This window comes from Phasianus colchicus, chromosome 15 (genome assembly GCF_987193195.1).
Source record: "Phasianus colchicus chromosome 15, bPhaCol1.hap1.1, whole genome shotgun sequence".
Lineage (NCBI taxonomy): Eukaryota > Metazoa > Chordata > Aves > Galliformes > Phasianidae > Phasianus > Phasianus colchicus.
The window spans coordinates 9,079,717-9,102,079 of NC_143450.1; the positions used below are offsets into that span (position 1 = coordinate 9,079,717).

Genomic DNA, 22,363 nt, shown 5'->3' on the forward strand with positions numbered 1-22,363 from the left:
CGCGGCGGCTGCTGCCATCTATTGGCTTTGGCAACTAAGGAGCGGAGGGGGAGAACCCGCTGCCTGCACTGCGTGCTTCTGCGGGGCTGGCTATCAGCTAATGAGCGTCCTCTGTGGAGCTGCGGGACTGCTGACGGGACTTCAAAGCAGAAAAAGTCTGGTAAGGCATTGCTGGACCAGAGGGGAAGGCTCTCAGGTGTGCCTCTCTCGGGCACACGGCTCTGCTGAGGGGGCTTCCCGATCCCTTCACAAATAAGAGTACGGTGCCTCTTTCTTTCAGGTTTATTGGACTGGAATAGAAAAGCCTCTGGGCTTGGCAGCAGCCCTTGCTCCACAGGGGACACAGTAAAATGACCTTCCCCTGCTCCTTGTGCTGAGGGGAAGCCTGCCCCACACATACACGATCCAGGAGGGCTGGGGGTCTGGGATGTGGGACAAGCTGGGACATCAGAAGCTGGCAGTACTCCTTGTGTCCCCTTGTGTGGTGGGAGCCTGGAACCACCCCCCTCCTCCTGTAACCTTGTCCCAGAGAATGCAGGCAGGAGGGACCCAGTTGGAGGTGCGCTGGGAGGAGAGTCCTGAGGGCTCAGGGTTCTTTCATGAGCTATTATTCCTATCTGGCAGAGGACACGAGCCCTGTGCTGCTTCTGCAGTCCCACAGAATCACAGAATCACAGAATCACAGAATGACCTGGGTTGGAGGGGACCTCAAGGATCATGTAGTTCCAACCCCCCTGCCTAGCAGGGCCACCGAACATACACCTTTACTAGATCAGGTTGCCCAGAGCCTCGTCCAACCTGGTCTTGAACACCTCCAAGGACGGGGCATCCACAACATCCCTGGGCAGCCTGTTCCAGGACCTAACCACCCTCCTAGTAAAAAACTTCCCCCTAACATCCAACCTAAATCTTCCCTCTTTTAACTTAAAACCATTTCCCCGTGTCCTGCTATTATCAGCCCTTATGAAGAGTTTACTCCCCTCCTGGGAGTAAGTTCCCTTCAGATATTGAAAGGCTGCAATGAGGTCGCCCCGCAACCTTCTCTTCTCCAGGCTGAACAAACCCAACTCCCTCAGCCTGTCCTCATAGGGGAGGTGCTCCAGCCCCCTGATCATCTTCGTGGCCCTCCTCTGGACCCTTTCCAAAATCTCCATGTCTTTTTTGTACTGAGGGCTCCACACCTGAACACAGTACTCCAGATGGGGCCTCACAAGAGCAGAGTAGAGAGGCACAATCACCTCCCTATCCCTGCTGACCACCCCTCTCCTGATGGAGCCCAGGATCCCATTTGCTTTCCGGGCTGCCAGAGCGCACTGCTGGCTCATGTTAAGTTTCTCATCACAGCTTTGAAAAGATCAAGGCAAGGAGAGGTTTTCGATGACAGCTCCAAAACCCATCTCCCACAACTGCTCCAAAGCCACATTAGTGCCACATTGGCCACGTGGGGAGTGGGAAGGAGGCTGCAGATCCCAAACCAAACTGTGAGGACGAGACCACAGCAGCAGCCCCAAGTGCTGCGGGCCCCACGATCAGCACAGGCAGTGGGCAGCAGCAGCACAGCTGGGGGGCTCCGAGCCGCACGGCTCAGCCTCACCGCCTGCCGTCCAGCAGTGCTGACTTCCTCCGCCCCGACTGCAAACAATGCGAGCTGGGAGAGGCGCAGGCCTCAGCACTTCTGAGCACCAAACGCTGAGTTCAGCTGGGCACAGCCCCGTGGCCGTGTAACCCTTTGCTTGCCGGATGGAGCGCGTTCCCCTGTGCGGAGCAGCGCCTTCGGGCTGCAGTGCACTGCGCAGAGCAGGAGCTGCGCTGCAGGTGCCCGTCACAGCCTGCCTGCTGCAGGTGGAAGCAGGAACAGGAGCGCAGGAATGAGGAAATGCCCCCACCGCACTCTGCCCTGTGCCCGGCAGCACTGCTGGTGCTGGGGGGGGGGGTCGCAGAGGGTGGGGGAGGAAAGTACGGCTCTGCCTGGCATCGAGCATCAAAACCACGGAAGAGAAGTTTGTTTGACCTGAAACAAAATGCTCCATCGCGTTTGTTTGCTTTGTCCCTGCTGCCGTCAGGCTGGGGCTGATTTCCTTTTTCTTTCAGGTTCACTTCTAGAGCACAAAGTGAGAAGCAGAGAGGCTTCATTTGGAACCTGCCACGGAATGGTCAACTTCTGCACACTCCCCAAAGGAAACAGGAATGTTGGAAGAGATTGTTAACCCTTCTGTTGTTTTCCATGTGGCACGGGATTAACAGTGGGGCTCTCCCCAGAGCCTGCGCCCCCCCGGCGTGCCGGCGGATTATGGCAGGGCAGTGTGCTGACCTCTGCTCTGCTGGGAAACAGAGGCTCCTGAGATGATAAGTGGCTCTGGGAAGAAATTCCTTTCCCCATGTGAGGGAGTGGCGGCGCTGGGCACACTCGCGGGCACGTCTGCACCTCTGCACACACGGGGACCTGACGTGGAGAGGTGGGAGCTGAGGTTCTGTGAGGAGGACACGGTGTGGGGCCCTGCAGATCAGGTCAGTATGGGGCAGGACGGGGCAGGACGGCCGTACCTTGCTGGCTAGGTGCTGGCCGGCCCCAGCTGAGCAAACACTGCTGGGAAGCAGTTCTTGCAGGTGCCTGGAGCAGCTTGGTGCGGGGACACAGCAGCGTAGGTCCATACTGAGATTATTAGTCCTGGTGGAGTTTGGGGTTCAGATATGGGGGTTATGAGCACACCGGAGAGGAATAAGTTTGTCTGAGGTTTTTCATATTCAGGAGCCGATTGGAGAATGAAAGGAGAAATCACACCAGCAGTCTCTAAATCTAGCAAAGTGGATTGGGTGCCAGGAGGATACAGCTGCCAGACAGCCCCAGGGATTGGCAGTGCTGCATCCCTGGGTGAGGGGTGCTGGGCAGCCCCCACCTCCCACTCAATGCCCTGGGAGGGACACACGGCTGGCAGCAGTGCTTGCTGGGGCTGCACAGAGAGGGGAGGCCCTGGGGGACAGCAGTGGGCTGTACCAGATGGGATCCTACAGCATTGCTCTGCTGCCTCTCCTAATCTGGGAGGCTGGGATGGCATCAGCAGCACTGAGGGCTGTGCACAAGTCCTGGTGCTACTGAGGTACAGCAGGAGAGTGCAATGGGAGCGGTTTGGGCTGCTGGCCAAAAGGAAAATTACATTCCAGGTCAAACATGAGGTTTACCTTTACCTGCAGAGGGGTGGGTTTGGTCCCTAAGTTGTCTAGATAAACTTAAAAAGCACAGAGATTTCAAAACAACAAATGAGGACATCTTTGTTTCAGTATTGTCCTCCGTGCAGAAGGGTTTGACAGTAATTTATAAATAGATATTGCTAAAACAAACAGCACTCTGTGTGAAGCAACAAGATTGTTAGAAAAGAGGTGCCTCGTTGCAGCCCCAAACCAGCAGCACCTCACTGCAAAGCTGTGCCTGGCATCACACAGACTTGGGCTGTGCATGTGGAATCTGGGCGCCTTGCTGGGAGCTCAGTTCCTCCTTCAGCCCTCACAGTGTCAGTGCATCTCTAGGTCGACTGCAGGAGTTTTCTAAATCCGGAGCTTTCTGGGACATGGTTCAGTGGGAGCAGGCGGCCTCCTTGCCAGGGGCAGAGCGTGTCCCAGCTGCTCACCTTCGCGCCGGTCTTCCTCTGCACAGGAAGGATCAGTTCAGTGTTGGCATGCTGGGGAATAACAGTGGTGTTTGGCACTCTCATACTGAGGGCTGCAGCAGGGAGGGTGAGAAGGATGGTTGGCAAGCCCAGTGTTTTGGTGCTGCATGGCAAGCAAGGCATTGCCGTGGTGGCAATCGGCCCATTCCTAAAGGAAAAGTGCATTCTTAGAAGCCCACTGTGACTGTGATTTGTCTCCCTAGAGTTTCTTTTGTGGTGTTTTTTTTCTTTCATGCAGGGGCTGTGTTGACCTTTCCCAGGGATGCTTTGCACACCTCTGCCACGTGTAGCACGCTGAGGCCACCCAGCGTGGGGAGGGTCTGAGCGTGTGAGCAAAGAGAGAGCCAGAATCCACCACGGGCAGCCCAGCGCAGCCATCTGATCAGTCCTCCTGGGTTCACGCTGGGGTTCAGACAGCGCTGCTGATCCACAGACCAGCCCTGCCAGCCCTGAGCGAGCCGGCCCTTTGTGCTGCGGAGACGGGCGGCTCGCTGGGCCATAGCTCTGCCCATGAGCTGAAGGCAGTGCAGGAGTGGATGGAGGGCGCTGGAGGAGCTGCAGGTGGTGCCAGCAGGTGAGGGGTGCTTGCAGTGGCACTGGGAGTGGGTTGCTTTGGACTGGGGGGAGATCAGGGCTGCAGATCTCCCGATAGGCCAGGCTGAAGGTTGGTGCTCCAGCAGGAGGAATGAGAGGAATGTGCCACATGGGCCTGGTGACAGGCGCCCAAAGGCGAGGGTGAGAGCACAGCCCGGGCAACAGTGGGGCAGTGATGCTGGCCAGTGGGACGTGCCCGGCCCCCGCCCTGCTGGCGCACAGGGCCTGCTCTGAAAGCCCATTGTGCATTGTGGACGGGCTGAGCTGCAGTGGGGCCGGTGGTGAGAGGCTCGCTTCCTCCGGCAGCACAGCAGCAGCCTGCCGGCTTGGGGCTGGTGGCGATGCTGGACACATGGGCTGCTGCTTGGGGGCCCCTTGGCACCAGGACCTGGCCCTGGGGTGCACAGGTAAGCTATCTATTGGGATGCCACTTGCAGGCTTGCAGGGCCCTGGGATGCTGCAGGAGGATGGCAATGCAGGGAGAGCCAGGGAGCGCTAGGAGAGGAGTCAGAGAGCCTGGAACCACTGTTAGCTTGAGGCTGGGGCTGCTTCCTGCCCCACATTACAAAATATTTCAGCACTTGGGAGGTAAATGAGTCACTAGCACAACTAGGAACAATTCTCCACCAGCAGTTTCAATTGGTCTCTTGAAAAATTCGCTAGTTCCCTTTCTGAGCCGGGCCCAAATGAAAACACTGAAGTAGCAGCCAGCACCGCTGGGAGCAAACCCACTTCTCCTCTCATCCACGGGAGCCCTTGCTCCGTCCATTTGGCCTGCTCAGTGGGGAGCCCCAGCATGCCTGGTTGCACTGCTGGCAGTGCCAGCATGAGCAGTGCCACACCTGCCCCCTCCTTCACCTCGGCTGCCTCTCAGATGCCAGGAGAGTCCTTGGGCTGGGAGCATCCCACCAGGGGTCTGAACGCCTCTCCCCACCTCTCCTCTCCCCCAGCTGAGGAGTGTGAGTCCTGCTGTCCCCGCTCGCCCCTGCTCCTGCCGCACTGGGGCCGCCTGCAGCACAGCACAGCCGAGCGCCGGGGACGATGGTGGTGGGAGAAGACCATGGCATCAGGTACCCGTCCTTGGGAAGGAAACACCATGCTGAGGGTCTGCTGGGCTGTGGGGTAGAGGGGAAGGGAGGGACGTGAGAAGGAGGCACAGCCCAGCCCTGGCAGCAGGCACTCTGTTTCAGCTCTGCCTCCGTCTCCTTTTGCTTCCCAGCCTTCATTTCCCCACGCAAGGGCGGGGTTGGGGAGGGGGAAGGAATTCCTGGATGAAGTCCTTTGTTAAGAGCACTCACATCAGCTGTTGAGAAATGTAGAGGCTTCTCTTTCAAAGAAAAGCCCATTAATCGCATGTCCAGCCCTGGGCCATTCTTTGCTGTTGACTATATGTAAGGATTATAATTCTATTGTGGAAATAACAGTTTATTTGACTGCCTAGCAAAGCTGGCTAAATAATAAAGACTATAGAATATCTTTATGGTGACAGAAGTGATTTAGAAAAGTTACTACACTGTTCCAGCTCCAGATGGAATCATAGAATCATTAAAGTTGAAAAAGACCTACAAGATCATCTAATCCAACTGTCCCCCTACCACCAGTATTGCCCACTAACCATTGCCCAGTTCAGATCTCTGGGTACGTTTGTCTAGTGAGCTCTATCTGATTGCTGACAATAAATGCTTTTCAATCTTGTTACCCCTCCACAGCCAATACAACTGTGGAAGAGTGAGCTGGATTTTTATGTGCCACAGCCATCATTAACATAAATACAGGCTAAAGTTTCCTCTCCTGAATCCTCTGTGGCAATAGTTGATGATGTGTGAAGCAGAGAGAAAACAGCTTGGATTTCAGATACCAACCAGAGCAGGCAGGAGAGAAAATACATTTTGACTGTCAGACTGATGAGCAAAGAGTCTGAAAGTTCTTGGCCCTCCTGTGCTGGGAGATCTTCAAAAAACCTCTCTGCCATGGGATCACCACATCTGTCCTGGGAGGACCTGTCCCTAGTGCAAGGAGGAAAAGTCCTTACCTCAAGGCCCCTCTATCTCTGGAAAGGAGCAAGCTCACAGCTTTCATGTAGGCAGCACACAGTAATGTTGCATCCAGCCCCGAGCATCATTTTAGGGTGATGCCGGATTCATGCAGTTCCCCAGCCAGACATGCAGCATGGCCCATGGACTTTGCTTTCAGATGTTGTGTTTAGACATAGTGTCCAAGATTCCACCACAAAACTTGACAGTGGCTTTTCTGTGTTCCTGTGCAGACAAGGCAGGAGCGTCAGAGCCAAGCAGCCCAGCTGAGGCAGCAGAAGGCTCCCCAGACCCTTCCTCAGTGCTGCTGGCAGCTGGGGAGGGCTTTCCGCCAGGTAAGGTGCTGCCTTCAGCATCACCAATATCTCCAGCAACTCAATGCAGCCTAGCACTGTGCTAACCAAGCACAGTCACCCCTTGAGTTCCTCACCTGTGTGTCTAGATGAGAAGGATGGGATTGGTTCATGCTACCTGAGACTGAGCCCTGATGATGCTGATGTATTGCATGGAGTTCTTCCTCCCCTCTAACCCCGCACATTTCCTTTTCAAGAGATCTCACTGTTCTTCTCCATTGAGAGCCGCTCCTCGCAGTGCCCCAATGCCCAGCTGCAGGAAGCAGCCAGAAGGAAGCTGTGGGCCTTGGAGAGTGACGACAGAGATGTCTGTGCTCTGTTCAAGGTAGGAGAAGTGTACGGCACTGGGGGACTCCTGGCCTGGTGGGATGGATGTGTGATGGGACACCCAACCCACTGGGAAGTTCCCCAGTGTGTGCTCCTTACACCCCGGGGTCTGATTTTCTTGCCACGCTTCCCAGTGACACCCCACGTTCAACTCCTAGCCCTTCAGTCTTGCTTTGTCTCCATGTAGGAGCTATCAGCCAGGCTGCTGTGCATACAGGCACAGGAAGATCGGTTCCTCCTCACCTTCAAAACCCTGGAAGAAGTCTGGAAGTTTTCCACGTATCTAACTTTAGGTAATGTTTTCAAGGTGGGGGAGATCCAGACAGCGTGAAGAGCCTTTTTGGAGAAGGTATTCTGTGACAACAAATAAAAGCAATGTAACAGAGAGAACAACTTGAAGTGGAAGGAATGTTAATCAGAGTGCCTTGGTATTCATGTACACATTCACAAAACCACTCTCTGGATCAGTGATAAGGATTTGGGAGGTTGTATTTTGGGTAATTCCTCTATTGCACGTCTGTTGCAAATGGTAGACTGGGAGACATCCGAAAAGCAGCTTGTGCTGCCTAGCAAAGCAGGGTGCTGACACTGCTTTCCCTCTGTTTTTAGGCTATGTTGGCCGCTGCTTGGAGCAGCTTCTCTTTGAGCAGGAGTACTGGCTGAACTGTGCACTGGTGGAGGACACAGAGATCAGAGTGTCCATGGATGAAAGTCGCTTGGCCACCATATATCTGGGTCTGCTGCTCCAGGAAGGTGAGGAGGGATTGCAGGGCTGTGGTGTAGCCCTATTCTGGGCTCTGCCTTGCACCAGTGCCACTGACCTGGCCATGACTCTTTCTATCCACAGGTCACTTTTTTTCCAGAGCAGTGCCTGGTGCATGCCAGCCAGCAAGGGAGGGAGAGGAAGGCCTGCAGTTCTGCAGGAACGAGCTGGTCCATGTGAAGAACATTGGAGAGGAGTCCAAATGGGAAGGGATGTCCTTGCTGACAGGCCAGCGAGGCCTGGTGCCTGTGACTGCCCTAGAGCCCGTACCTCACCCATTCTACCAGTAAGTAGAAGTAGTAAGACAGGAAATCAATGGTGCTCAAGCCAAGCATCCATTCCTGATGCACCAGATAACACCAAATCAGGAGTGAGGAGCTGCTCTTACCTCTGGCACTGGGCAAGAGCCCTATAACTGTGAGAATATGCATTATGCATGGAGATGACTGGAACCAGTTCAGGTTCTGTTATTGGGATAGAGCAAGGACTTAGTTCTGGTATCATTCTTGTATAGTATTGATTTAGGTCATACACAGGATTACTTGTGATAACAAAAAAACTTCCTGAATCTTAAGTAATAACAGTCAGAATGTGGCCTGATGTACACTTGGCTGAGTCATGAAGATATGCACAGATCTATACTTTTACTGGTGAAATCCTCCTTATGGGCTGGCAAAATCATCTTATACTTTCCACAAGGTGTGAAGCTGCACATGAGAGATGCGAGCTGCCCTCCATGTCCCGTACCACCATGGCAAGGTGTGGCTGGACTGGCAGTACTGTCCATCTGCCCTGTTTGCATGAGACCGTCCTTGGGGGTGGCTTGAAGGCTGCTCAGAGGATCAGCAAGGTTCCCTTTTACCTTACAGGTGGTTCCTGAAGAATTACGCCATGAGTTTTGGAGTCTCCAAGGAGATCAGTGAGTCAACCTCTCAGACGATTGGTGAGTGATAGCCATGTAGGGTGGCTGCCCTTCCCAGGGATGGGCATGGCTCATAAAGACCTGGGTTTTGTCCGAAATGCAAAGGGTCCATCTCTTGATCTGACAGTGGCACTGCATTGTGAGGTGCTGCAGGGGAGTATTGCATCCTCAGATTCTCCTAGATATTTGCACTGTTAAGGATTTCACTCCTAGCAGAAAGTTGGCAGTCCATCTCCTGTGAAAGTACAGCAACTTCATTTTTCCAGCTGCCTTCACAAGTGCAGCTCCCAGAGGTCTCACTCTTTGGCTTTACCTATGCCTCGTGTATATTTTATCAAAATATTTTTTCTCAAGAAGAAACTGCAGAGGTCTGAGCCTGAGAGCACAACAAATCTTGGGGAACAGAGAGGCAGTCTTCTCAAGACAACATCATGCTCTCTTCACCTAAGTCTTTTCTAGCAAGGAAGTTTTAACAGTGAGCCTCACAATGAAATGCCATTGTTTGCTTTTGTTTCCCAGTCAAAGGCAAGTGCACAGCCACAGTGGACCACAGAGGAGCAGTATGGGATGAACTGAGTTTCTCCAAGGGAGACAGCATAGAAGTCATTGGCTTCCTCCTTCCAGGACTCCCGTGGTTTGTGGGCAGATCTTTAAGCAGTGGGAACATCGGCTTTGTCCCAGTGCGATCCGTAAATGCTGAGGCTTGTGAATCTCTGTAAGTTTACTGCTGCTATCTGAATTTCAGGTTGGGTGGAAAGGAAGGGTCAACTCCAAGTCCCACCTCAAGGCTATGAGAGTCCAGGGCAGGTAGTTTGCTTTGCAAAGACTTTGTAGAGGATCCATGTGAGGTCTGTCCAGAAGCCTCACCCAGGCTGTTCTGCCAACAGGCTGCAGGAGTCTCTGCCCAGACAAAGCCTCATATTTCACTTTCTTCAGGTGATTCTTGGTGAGGTAAAGGTCTGGCTCTGGGTTAGAGCTGGCTAAGGCAGCCCAGGACATCTGTGTACCAGATGAGCTGGCTTCACAGTTTCAACCAGAAATGCTCTTGTCTTAGTAGCTTTTCTCTGAGGGGCTGTGAGTCTGGCAAGGGTGAGGGCTCTGATAATTGCTCAGAAAACAGAATTTTTCTTTGCCTCCTGCTCCTTTGCCTTCTGTGGGGTGCAGCCACTGACACAGTTCCTCACTGAACAGAATGCCAGGCTAGGGACAGGAACAAAGGCTGTCTGAGGAGCATGGCTGGCAACTGCACTCATAGGACACAACAGCTGTCTTTGTTGCTGGCTTAAAGACACCTCCAGTTCAATACCCATCCAAAAAGGCTTCTCCTCCAAGACTACATATGGGAGAATGGAATTCTTAAGCTGTTGTTAGGTCTGTTTGCTTTTGTTGGGCTTTCCTGGGTCAGGTTCACTCAAGATAAATCTCAGGCAATTTTCTCTAACACTACAGAACAGCAGAGACACTGACTCTTTTTCCATATTACATACCTTAACCTAGAGAAAAAGGATTGGTGTTTCTGAGCGAAGAAGAGAACTTGCCCCTCCTGCGCATCCCCTGCAATGGTGGTGAGCAGCACTTTGCCACCCTCCTTGGAGAGCTGGCACACACTGACATCAGCTCTGTGTACCGCCTGGGTGAGTTCCTTACTTAGCTCCATTGCTCCCATGGAGAGCACAGCTTCCTGTCTTTTCATGGTTGTGCATGTCCATGGTTGTGCACTAAGCCAAACTCCAGAATATAAAGGGGCTAAGACTGCAGCTTCATGTGGTGTCTGTGGCCAGAAGTGAGCCTGCTCTCTTAGACGTGGGTCTGGGACTTTGCAGGTTTGAGTGCTGTGTCTGCATACTGACACTAATCAAGCCTATGGGCTGTTTGTTTTGTCTCTTTGTGTAGATGGTTTTGAACCCACAGCCATGTTCCTGAAAGCGCCATCAGGTGAGTGCATGGAGAGTGTCTTTACAGTGATGCCAAAGAGTGAATTCTGACATGGAGAAACGTCCCATTGTGGTTTTCCTATCTCCTTCCAGAGGCTGTTCTCCATGGCTGTAAGGACACCCAGCTGCTCCAGTCCTGGGAGGAGATAAACAGCTTGGTCACAGCTAGCACCTCAGAGCAGTCCAGCCCAGGGAGTGAATCAGCCCCTGCTACATGGGAAGATGTTCTTCTGGACAAGCTGAATGATTTTGATGATCCCAAGTTCTTCATTGACCTGAATGCTGGACACATGGAAGATGCTGATGTCTTTGAACCCATACTGACCTTCCTTAACCAAGACAGTTATATGCCCTGTTATCAAAGCCTCTATGATCTCAGTTTCTCCTTTCTCAACTCCACTTTTTATGGTTTCTCTGATGAGGATGAACTGGTCTTGTACCTTGAGACATCCAGGAACTGGGCCAAGAGGACTCATTCAGTGTGGGCCCATGTCAGGCTCTGTTTCCTCTTGGGTAAGCTCTGTATGAAAAAAGTCAAGTTCTCCCAGGCTCGAGTCTATTTTGAGGAAGCCATGAGCACCCTGGATAGGGGCCTTGGGGACCTGCCGCTGCTGGCTGCCTTGCACGTGAACCTTGCTTCAATCTACCTGAAACAGAACATGAAGAACAAGTTCTTCTCCTTGCTGGGAAAAATGGTGGCCTTGCTTGTCTGCTTGCCCAGTCACTCCTTCAGCTCCGAGCACGAGCTGAGGGTCATGATGTACGTCCTGAGGGAGGCCATTGCTGTGGGGAACACTCCTCTGGAAGCACGGGTCTGCTTCCTTATTGTCAAGCTCTTCCTCCAGCTGGGAAAAAATGATGAAGTACTGCCCTTTATTGAGCACCTTCAATGTCTCTGCACCACTTCACTCAGCCTGGACACTAGTGCCGTGCCGGTGGATGCCACCCCCATCCTGAGCTATCTGTACGACAAGAAGTACTTGCCAAACATTGCACTGGCATCTGCCAGGTCTTTTGTTCCCAGTGGCATCAAAGGGGCACCAACGGCCATTTGGAAAGCTGGCTTCATCCTCCAAAATGTGTCCAAGCTCCTGGGAAGCCAGCTGGAGAGGAGCAGCATCCCAGCCTTGGTGTGTTCCTACCTCAAGCAGGCACTGCACTTCTCCTGTGAGAGCAGAGCAGTGACCACCCAGAGGACTCTGTGCACTCTTCTGTCCCGGATGTACTTGCAGCACGGTGTGCTGGATGGGGCGGTGTGCTATGCAGCCCAGGCTGTGGTCTTCAGCAGGCTGATAGGTGAGGAGGAGGCTTTTGAGTCCTCCCTCTCTCTGGGGTGGATGTACCTTCTGAGCAGCCAGCCAGGCCCGGCTGCAGACATCATGGGGCAGCTCCTACATTCCCTGCACGGGACGGACAGCGTGACGCAAGGCGGAGCGGTGCACAACCTCCTCGCCATTGCCCTCAAAGGAGCAGGGCAGGTGCAGAAGGCCACAGAGAACTACCTCCGGGCACTGCACAGAGCCAAGGAGACTGGGAACAAGAGGAACCAGGCTATCGCCCTGGCCAACCTGGGGCAGCTGAGCCAGTCGCGTGGGGCGAGTCAGCTGTCTGAGCTCTACCTGCTGCAGGCTGCCCAGCTGTATGCTGAGCTGCAGGGCAGCGAGGAGCTGGAGCTGGAGTCGGTTCATGTGCTGCTGTGGCTGGCACAGGCCATGGTCAGCAGGTGGAGGATGGAAGATGGCAAACTCTGTTATGAACTTGCGCTGGTTTTTGCCCTGAAGTGGCACAACATGAGGAGTGAGTACAGCTTTGCTGGCAGGGATGGGGCAGTGCTCACCTCAGTGCAGAACCCCATTAGATCCCTGACACAGCCCTCTGAGCTATCTCTTTCCCTTCCCTCTACCATGCAGGTCAGCTTCACGTCACTGAGGCACTCTGCCATTTCTACAGCCAAGTGTGCCCCAGCCTCCAGGCCTGCATTACCTACCACGAGCACCGAGTCTCCTTGGCACAGAAACTCCAGGACAGAGAGCTAGAAGGCAATATCCAGCAGACCCTCAGCCAGCTCTACCAGTCTTTGGGCACCCCTGAGTAAGTCCTGAGTGTGGCTGTTTCCTGTGCAGATGCTGTTAGAGATGAGTCTCTGCTCATCCATGCAAGAGCAGTGGCTTTTCCATGGTGTTCACAGCAGAGTCCCTGCAGGGATGTGAGGTGCTCGCAGGTGGTGGGTGCTGAGTGGCTGAGCTGTGGGAGCTGTCCCTGTGCTCTGCAGGAAGAGCTCAATGTCAGCCAGATCGCAGGGACAGCCAGCAAATGCTGTGCTGCTAGCTGGGATTAAACTGGGGGATGGCCAAACATAGTTTTCTAGAGAGCCATCCAGCCTTCTTCAGAGGGGACCTAGTGACAGGGAATTCATCACTTCCTTTCGAGGCTTATCCCAGTGATTAATCACCTCTCACTAGTAAAAATAGACTCCTTATCTGTTATTTAAATAACCCTGGCTTCAGCCTCCAGCCACTGAGCTTGCCCTTCCTATTGCTACTAGAATATTTTCCCCAGGGATACACTTCAGACCTCGTATCAGCTCACCTTTCAATCTCCTGTTTGACACATGCAGGTGATGGATTAGTTTAGGCAGGAGGGAAGGGGAAGATGTGGATAAACCACAGACTTTCTTCAGTTTTTCAAGGTAGGCATGTCGAATAGTGGAGGGCTAGCCCCTGTGTCCCAGAAGGAGAAGCAGGCAGGGGCTGTCACTAATTGGATGTTCACCTTCCCACTCTGGGTCACTGTGAGTTCAGAGGGAAGGAATTTAGGAAGCAGACGCCTGTCATGTGAGCGGTGCTATTTCAGTTCACAAAGCACCCAGGTCCCTGGAAGGACAGCTGGAGCACAGTTTCAAGCAAGATACCAAGCAAGCAAACATGCCCTGGGCAATGTCCCCACCCCTGGCCACAGCCACCTTCTGCAAGCAGCATGTCCAACTTAACACCTCATCCTGCTGCCTGTCCTTTGTCCTCTAATGGCACTGGGCTTGAGAAGGGGACAGCTGGCCTTGCATGTGTGGCACAGAACTGTCCTTCTGCCAGCACCAAGGGACAAACAACAGTCACAGATTTGGTTCTGGGTGGCAGACGTTGGCTGGGAAGTGAAGGTGTGGTGGCAGCTCTGCAGGTGGTTGCTGGCATCCTGTGATTCTTCTGTAGTATTTTCTTACCTGTTACCATCACAGGGCTTTGAGACAGTCGCTGAACTGCACCAAACAGAGTCTGAGGATCTTCATTGACCTTGAGGAGACTGGCAAGGCAGCAGAGGCCTGGCTGCAGGCAGGAAGGCTGTACTATCTCATGCAGGAAGACGAGCTGGTGGAAATGTACTTTCAGGTATGAGGAAGGTGTCTGGAGCAGTCCCATTCCCACTCTGGTGCTGCATTCCCATCACAACTGCATGGCTCAGCAGGAGCCATTTGGGGCTCAAAAACTTGGAAGGGAAAGTTCTCCTCATGAGCATAGGACACCTGCTGCTGGAAGGAGGAGCTGCTGCCTTAGCGCCCATGCACTATCTGGCATTAAATGTCCTAACTTTCCTTCCATACACAGGTTTTAGAGGATTCCTGGGTGAAAGTTTGTGAATTCATTGGGCCAGAAAGTGACGTGAGAGTGTCGAAGAAAGTGCCAGGTGATGAGTTCCCATTGAAATGCACATAGATGAGGGTTGAAGTGCCAGAGAAGTGCTTGAAGACTTCTTGGAACAGAAGGCTACTGGCTTCTTTCCATCTCCAACATTATTCTATCAGATGAGCTGCAAAGAGAAAAAGCTTCCACAAAAATTTTAGGGCTCCATCATTCAAAGAGCAGCTTCTATTAAAGGATACAAAATGCTTCCACATGCCCAAAGAAAGCCAAGCAGAAGGCTGGCTGAGTCTGCTGGCATTGCACTGAGCTGGGGTATCCAGAAAAGCACCAGTCTGAGCACACATAAGGGATGCTTTGGGTCCTCACTCTCTTACCCTAGAGCACCACTGAACTGGTGACTGGGCAACTGAACTGGCATGGTCATTGGCACTGACAGATTGTAATGATGGAAAGAATATGCTCTGGCTGGAAGGTGGCATCAAGGCAGGGTGTATAATTGGCACAAATATCTGTTCTTCCCAGAAGCTTGTATACCTGCCATCATTCCCATCCCACTGACTCTACCTTTTCCCTGTCCTGGTTGTCTCTTCACCTTGTCAGTCTCAACATTGCCTCCACCTTGCTGTAATGACAGACCAGGCAGGCTGCGGCTGCCCTGACTCTCATCCTGATTCCATGGGATGTCCCAGCTGTCAGTCTAGCACTCTGTCCCTGCACTGGGACACGTACAGCTCCTGACTCCACCCTCACACATCGCTTACAAATGCAGCATGACAGTCTCACACACCTTGCCAAGCTGTGTCTGTGCTGTTTGGAGCATTGGGGTTCAAGTGTAGGATGATGTGGTTCACTTCATCACTCTAAAATCTGTGTGTGAATGTTCAAGTCTCACTCCAGTTCCTTTTCCTTCCAGGCAGCTATTGAGACTGCTCTGAAAGCTGAGAACTTCTCCTTGGCCATGGATCTCTATGAAAAAGCAGGCGATAACTTTTTTAATGGCAACCGGCACAGAGACCGAGCAGTGGAGTTTTACAGGGTACTGACTTCTCTGAGCGTGTTCCTTATGTCCCTTCTAGGTGATGACCATGGGGAGCTGCAGCACTGTATGGCCAGGATGGAGGGACGGGGCAGAAGGTGGAGAAGGACATTATCAGAATTCTGAGTTTGCATCTGCATAAACTTTGCTAGGAGGCAGCTCAGAGCACAGGTCCATTTTGCAATAGCTGCAGATCTCCCCAGAGGTCACTCTGGGGGATGGGAGCAGGGCTGTGCATTACCAATCCTGGCAGCTTCAGATGTGGGATGGTCATTCTGGGTATGTGCTCAGAGCCAGAATTTTATGCACTTAAGGAAAGGCAGAGATGAGAGGCTCAGCTTTTGAGGACCACACTCTGAGATATCAAACTCATGTTTAAGGGTTAGAACTGGGATGCCCAGAACCCAGCCACCCCATTGTCTGCCTGCCTTGCCAAAGGCTCAATTCATCTCTTGCTGCACTTTCACCCTTCTGTGGGCAGTGCTGTAGTCATACCTCCAGGAACACACCAGACTCACTGTTCTCTCACCAGGGTGGTGCAGTGCCCTTGGCCAGGAAGCTACAGGCCATTAAGACAGAGCTGCGGCTGTTCAATAAGCTGACGGAGCTGCAGATCGGGCTGCAGGGCTATGAGAAGGCGCTGGAGTTTGCCACGCTGGCAGCCAGGCTGAGCATCAGGGTGGGTGAGTGATGCAAACCCAAGGGTACACGGAGCTGCTGGCAGAGCAGGCTGGCTTTTGGGTGAGAGCAGCATGCACATGCAAGGAACTCCTGCTTTCATAAGTCCTCTGGATCTATTCTTATCCTAAGGGTAACATCTCTTTAAGGCCACTTCCCTTTTTAAGCTGTGTGACAGTCCCACAGGAGCGGGGGCACTGCTGGGCAGAGGGCTATTGCTACACCAGAGCACAGGAAGTCTGATGAAGGCATGGGACTCAACAGTTCCTCTTTGCCCTAGATGTTCCAATAAACCCACTTCTTTCCACTGCAGAAGTAGGTCTAATGGCCAGCATAATGCCAGCATAAATGTCTGAGATGGAACCAGTCTTGTCGTAACACTTTCCAGCACCAAGAAATCCCCTTTTTGAATGATACACTCCCTGGGCAACCTGTCTTGCATTGGTATCAGCAGCACTGCCCTTGGCATTGTTTTCTCTGGACAGTTTTCAACCGTAGTGTCTCCTTATGAAGAGATCTGTGTCCCAGGGCTGTTGATCAGATGCAGCTCGGTGTGCTGGGCTGGGAATGATTTGTGAGCGTGCTGCAGGCTGACTATATCAGCAACTCTTTTCTAGGAGATCAATTGCAAGAGCTGGTTGCATTCCACCGCCTGGCTACAGTCTACTATTTTCTGCAGATGTATGAGATGGCTGAAGATTGCTACCTGAAGACACTCGCCCTGCATCCCCCCATGCTGCAGTGCTCTGGAGAAGCCCTGTACTACTGCAAGGTGTATTGCCACCTTGGCAACCTGACCCTGCACAAGCTGAAGGTAGGAAGCCGCTTTCTGTGGTGCTGTGTTGAGCTTTCAGATCTTGATCTTGGTCTAACAGTGATAGGACAAGGGGAAATTACTTTAAACTATAAGAGGGAAATTTAGGTTAGAGTTAGGAAGAAATTCTTTACCCAGAGGGTGTTGAGGCCCTGGGAGTGCTGCCCAGAGCTGAGAGTGCTCCATCCCTGGAAGTGCTCAGGGCCAGGTGGGATGGGACCCTGCAAAGCCTGATTGGGTGAGAGGCAGCCAGCACACAACAGTGGTTGGAAGCGGATGGGCTTTAGCCTCTTGACCCAAGTCATTCTAGGATTCTATGACGGGGAGCTGAAGGTGGAAAACCACATCTGCCAGCAGAGCAGCCACCCTTGTAGGCAGCTTTAGAATAAGTACACACAATGCTGGCATCTCCAGGCTTTGAGAGGCAAAGGCAGTTTGGGAGGAAATGTGCTGACCCTTTGCACTGACTGTGCAGGTTCTGTCTGGAACCACTGGGCTCTGCTGCCTCACACCCTGTGACCTCACATTAAGCTACTTCCTAACACTCTGTTCTTTATGGTTAGGATGAACAGGATGCAGCAGCCTACTTCCTCCTAGCCCTCGCTGCAGCCACCGAGCTGGGAGATGTGGAGCTGCAGGGTGTCATTGTGGCCAAGCTGGCCAACATCCCCAGAGCCCCGCAGCGACCCATGGACATGCCGGGCTGTGCCACGTACCGGGCCAGGTGGCTGAGTGAAGGAGGCCACGTTGTCTGATCACATGGACGCGTCACCATGAGATGCTCATGATCCACGTGCTCTCCAGGAGCAGCAGTCAGCAGAGGTCCTGCCACCAGCAGCGTTTTGGTTTCTTGTGCCCATCAGATGAGGGACTTGGGGCTCTGCCCACATTTCTCGGGCACAGGACTGTGCACGTGGCACTGCAGGCAGAGCGGGGCAGGATGCGGCCCCAGCAGCTGGTGCTGGAGCAGGAGTGCAGCTGTTTGTGATGGGGATGGTAACAAGGTGCTGCCCGTTCCCACCTGGGCCTCTGACCCGAGCGTGTATTAACTGGAATAGTAGCTCTTTATTTATCCTGGCTGTTTTCTGTGCTGTCTGCTCCGTGCGGGTCTGTGCCCCACGCTGTGACACAAAGCACAGCCGCCCTTCGGCAGCGGGAGACGGGGACAGGGACGGGAAAACACAGCGTTCGGGGCGGGGAGGGGAAGGCAGCCAGGAGGCAGCGAGGCGGCCGCTCACCGCCAGGGAGCAACCGAGCCCCGCGATTGCAGCTCGGACCGAAGGCTGAGCGGTGCGCCGGGCGCTGGCAGTCCGCTGCGGCTTCACAAAGGAACCTGTTGCAAGGCATCCCGTCTGACTTACGTGGCCCGCTGCTTGTAAATGCTGAACGCAGAACATTTATTTTCTCGCTGCACTTTGAAAACGCTGATTTCATTTTCCCCTTTCAAACTCCGTGAGCATCTGTCATTGGGGCAGTGAATATACGGCTTCTTTATCATGCATTCCAGTGATGCCATTGGAGAACCTCAGCCCTATGCTCAGAAGAGGTAAATCTCTGTCCCATATGAAATACAGTGAGCTTTTGGGGAGGCAGTGTAAGGAATCCCACACATCTGGTGCTCAGCACTGGCTTTGGGGACCCTGAAATGATGCCTGAGGTCACCACGAGGCTGCTGGCCCAGCACCCTCTGTGGTCCTACTTCCCCAGGGCTTCAGCTGCTGGTGCATTGAGCAGTGCAACACTGTGGGACAGGAATGGGGGCACAGCTGCGTGGGGCCGTGCCCTCACAGACCCACACTAAAGGCAGGTCACTTTCTGTTGAGCACAAGTGAAAAAATAAGGGCTTTGTTTAAACATAGAGGATCCGTGTTTCAGCTGGTCTAAATCAGCTAACTTCCATGGAGTCAAACATGCAGGGATTGTAGGTTCTGACCCACTGTTTTTAACTAAATGTGTGCTCTTTAAATCACAGCAAATGATTCTGTGGTGCCTGGGGGAAAAAGAGACTCACTCCTTGAGAACATCCCATAAGACACTATTTTCCCTCTCCTTCATCCACCAGCTCTCTCCTGCACAAAGCTGATCACACATGCTGACACAGCAGCTCTGTTTTCCTGGTGAGATGAGAGGTCAAGGTAGCAAGTACTAATTAAACATCATAACAACACAGTGAATCTTGGTGCTTACCAGCTCCTGTGTCTGAACCCATGGGAGGGTGAGGATCCAATGTTCCTCCAGCCACAGAGGAGACTTCTCCTTGCCTGGAGAGAAGTGCTAAGGAGAATTAGATGCTTTGGGGTCTTTACGCCAGAGGAGGTGACCTCACCTGATTGCTCAGGTCCTGGAGCAGCTGGGCTGGGGGTTATCATCTTCTGCCCCTCCTGGGTGTGTTGGCATGACATCCATCACCCTGGGACACAGGGCTGGGAGCTGGCTGCCTTTTAGGCACACTAAGGAGAAGCCCTGTGTGTGTGCAGAGCACAGTGACCGTGCAGGAGGAGTGCACCCCAAGGTGCTGCAGGGCACAGAGGCAGATCAGAGCTGTGGTGGAGGAGCTGGGCTGTCAGTGTCCATCCTATAGGTGCTGGTCACCAGTGCCCAGCCCTCCTCCATCAGCATGAATGTCTTTATGGGCAGGCAGAGGAAAAATTAGGGGAAAGGGTGGATCAAGTCTTCTCACATCCTCACATTCAGTGAGTGCTACTGAAGGAACCGCCAGCATCAGCGCTGCCAACCGCAATGCAAGCCCACGTAAAGCCAAATCTGGTTGTTTGGTGCCTCAGGGGGCCATTTAAATCCTGGAATAAAGAGGGACTGGATTTCTTTAACATATGCTCATTCTTGGGCAGTGGAAATACCATGACAAGAATAATTCCTGGCTCACTGTAGCTCTGGTGTTAGCCTCCAGAGGCACTAGGAAAAAAAGGAAGCATTTGTAACTGCAAATATAGATATGGACAGGAGCATAATGATAGCTAGAATTATTTGGATTACTTGGAAACTACTCTTTCTTGCAGAAATACAACACCCAGCAGTAATAACCACTACGAGCAGGCACCTTTCATCATTCCCTCACCTCACAGTACTGCAAATCCTCACTACCTGTGCTAGGTGGAGAGACCTTCCTATCCCCAGCTGTACCAGACACAGCCTTCACCCACTGCCGACCTCAGGTCCTCATGGGACAGTCAAGGGGTAGAAAACCTCTGAGTATCTCAGGGTCCAACAGTTGGATGGGGGAGTGCTACTGCTTGGGAGAGAAGTCTGAACTTCAGTGATGTGGGTAGGAGCCATCTCTCCCCTCCCAAGGCCCTGCACTTGCCCCCTGCACTTGCTGGAGGCCCATGCTCACTGTGCAGCTGGGGATGCTGTCTGTGGATGGGGCAGAGAAGTGCTGCTGGGCACACCCTGCTGCCAGGGCTCGTCAGGATGTGAGGGTGCAGTGTCTGGGGCAGAGGCAAACCTGAGCTCTCCTTATCTCAGGGGCAGCTGTGACTCTGCAGACAGTGTCTTTCCACGTTGCTTGGAAAAGCAATGAGAAGTTGGTAAACACCAGCTGTTCTGCTGAGCAGGGCTGGGTGAAGTATATAAGCTGGGCGATTTAGATTAAAAAATCAGTTATTTACACAGCAATCTGCGTTTTTGGTTTGGTGATAACTGGGATCATAAATATGCACACTGGGGGGTGTGCTTGAGGTTGGTGCCGGGATCCTGCACAGCAGCCAGGAGTCACTCACTGTGTGACACGTCCTTGGGTAAAGCTGTGGTCCTCCATACGATGGCAAGCAGGCAGGGTGCAGCAATGCTCCCAGCTCTCCTCATGGCTCCCCAGCTCAGCATGATGTCTCACCAGCCCTGGCTCTTCACTGGGAGGAAACCTGGCAGCACGAGGCTCCCTGGTCACAGCATGGAGACAACTGTAGGAAACCACGCGAGCGCCAACAAGTCCCATCACACTGCAGGGAGTAGAGAGGAAAAACAGATCAGGATTTGGCTGCCACAGAGCCTGCTGGGATGCAGTCCAGGAACTGGGATGAACACAAAGCAATTAGCCCCTGAGCACCAGAGAGGTTCTGGAGAAAGGAAGAATAAATTCTTACTTAACCAGCACACAAAGGGGCTTTGGTTATGGAGTGGACTATTACAGAGGGCTACTTTAATTTTGTTTCTTTTTCTTCTTTTCCTTTGCACCTGCTCTGACAGTGGCACTGGGACCATAAAAGAGCACATGGACACACAGGGAGCAATGCTGCGGCACTGATGGCGCTCAAGTTTAATTCTGCCTGAGGCACCTCCAGCTCCTTGCAGCTGGTTTTCCACTTGCAGCATGACCTTCCCCCATTGCTGCCCAAGATTTAAGTCATGCTTGATCTCAAAGTATTAGTATAATATTAATCAGGTTTAAAAAATGTACTCTAATGATTTAGAAAGGATTTGCAAAAGTTCCCAAATACCTCCCGTGTGTCAGGGCTGTGTTCTGCTAAAAACTCTCCCAGGCTCTCCCCCAACCCATTCACACTTGGGCAGGCTGTGCTGGAGCATCACTGAAATGCAAGGCACCTGCAGGGACGCTGTGTGTTCCTCCTGGTGACAACACAGCCAAACTCAATGAAAGTATCATTGCCTTTGGACTCGTCTTGCTGACCTGTGAGGCTGTCATCCATCATCTATCTATGCTGCAAGGTATTTTGTACTACAGAAGCTCCAGTCTTTGAGGGGTGGCAGGACAGGTCCCAGCACGTGGCACTTCTCTACCAGCTCTGTTTTCCTTTGGCACTGCTGAACTCCTACCTAAAGTTTGGGATCCGTATCTTCTCCTCTCAAATCTCCTTGGCAGTTCTTAAGAAGCAGGGGCATTTCTCCCCTGCAGTGGCCACCGTGATCAACTAGTAGCCATGAGCACCTGCAAGCTGTTGTTTTTGGGTGGTTTGTTCTCAGATTCTTTCCAATCCTGCCTTGAATACTGTCTCATAATTACTTTTTGGCTGCCATCTCCAGCTGTGCTTCCAGTGCTCTTGTTGGATTGGAAATCTCTTGATCTTGCCTATCTGTTGTGTTTTCATGTAGGAAGAACACAGATAAAGAGACACTTAGGCACAAATGTCTCTTAGACACTTAAAAACCAAAACAGTCTCTGAATGGACATCTGGCAATTTGCATTTGCTGTTGTCAGGAAGGCTGTTGCCTTCGGAAGCCAGCAGGTGTCCCTTGGATGGAGCTGCGATCACTGGACATCTCATGGTGCTTTCATCCAAGCCAAAAATCTGCTCCTGCCTCTCCTTGAAGGGCTGTGGTGTGCAGTGCTCCAGTGCCCAGCCCCAGAAAGTCACCTACAGACTATCCTGGAGCCTGGCTGCTGCTGACAACTCTCTTCTGTTTGCACCTCATCCTGATTTTGTGACCCTGCCTCTGCTCGGTGCAGAAGGAAACACCACAGGAAGGACAGCGTGGTGGCTCTGCATCTCTGTGGGTTTCCCTTAGGGCTCTGCAGGCTGATCTGCACATGTGATGCTTTTAACTCATCTGGACCTTCATTTCTCTCTGCAAATGCTCATCACCTGCAGTGCCACCTGCGGGCACAACCCAAAACCCTCAGTCATGGCTTTGAC

The 22,363-nt window shown here is 52.7% G+C and overlaps 1 protein-coding gene across 8 annotated transcripts; it reads left to right on the plus strand.

Annotated features, from left to right (window-relative positions):
* The first annotated feature begins 18 nt into the window (after positions 1–18).
* SH3TC2 (SH3 domain and tetratricopeptide repeats 2) lies at positions 19–22,287 on the plus strand. Of its 8 annotated transcripts, none has more exons than XM_090150726.1 (21): positions 19–160; positions 2,092–2,508; positions 3,904–4,239; positions 4,697–4,847; positions 5,210–5,329; positions 6,526–6,627; positions 6,843–6,970; positions 7,160–7,265; positions 7,582–7,725; positions 7,820–8,021; positions 8,605–8,678; positions 9,177–9,372; positions 10,155–10,291; positions 10,551–10,592; positions 10,685–12,388; positions 12,502–12,682; positions 13,824–13,974; positions 15,140–15,262; positions 15,795–15,945; positions 16,558–16,754; positions 17,318–22,286. In XM_090150726.1, the coding sequence occupies exons 4-21, from the start codon at positions 4,727–4,729 to the stop codon at positions 17,507–17,509; spliced, it is 4,071 nt and encodes a 1,356-aa protein (XP_090006852.1). In that variant the 5' UTR covers positions 19–160; positions 2,092–2,508; positions 3,904–4,239; positions 4,697–4,726; the 3' UTR covers positions 17,510–22,286. The 8 variants fall into 8 exon arrangements, 7 of the variants coding, with proteins under 7 accessions (XP_090006852.1, XP_090006851.1, XP_031453947.2 ...); XM_090150725.1 differs by lacking the exon at positions 19–160 and adding an exon at positions 1,431–1,815; XM_031598087.2 differs by lacking the exons at positions 19–160; positions 4,697–4,847 and having other exon boundaries at positions 1,433–2,508.
* The last annotated feature ends 76 nt before the right edge of the window (positions 22,288–22,363 follow it).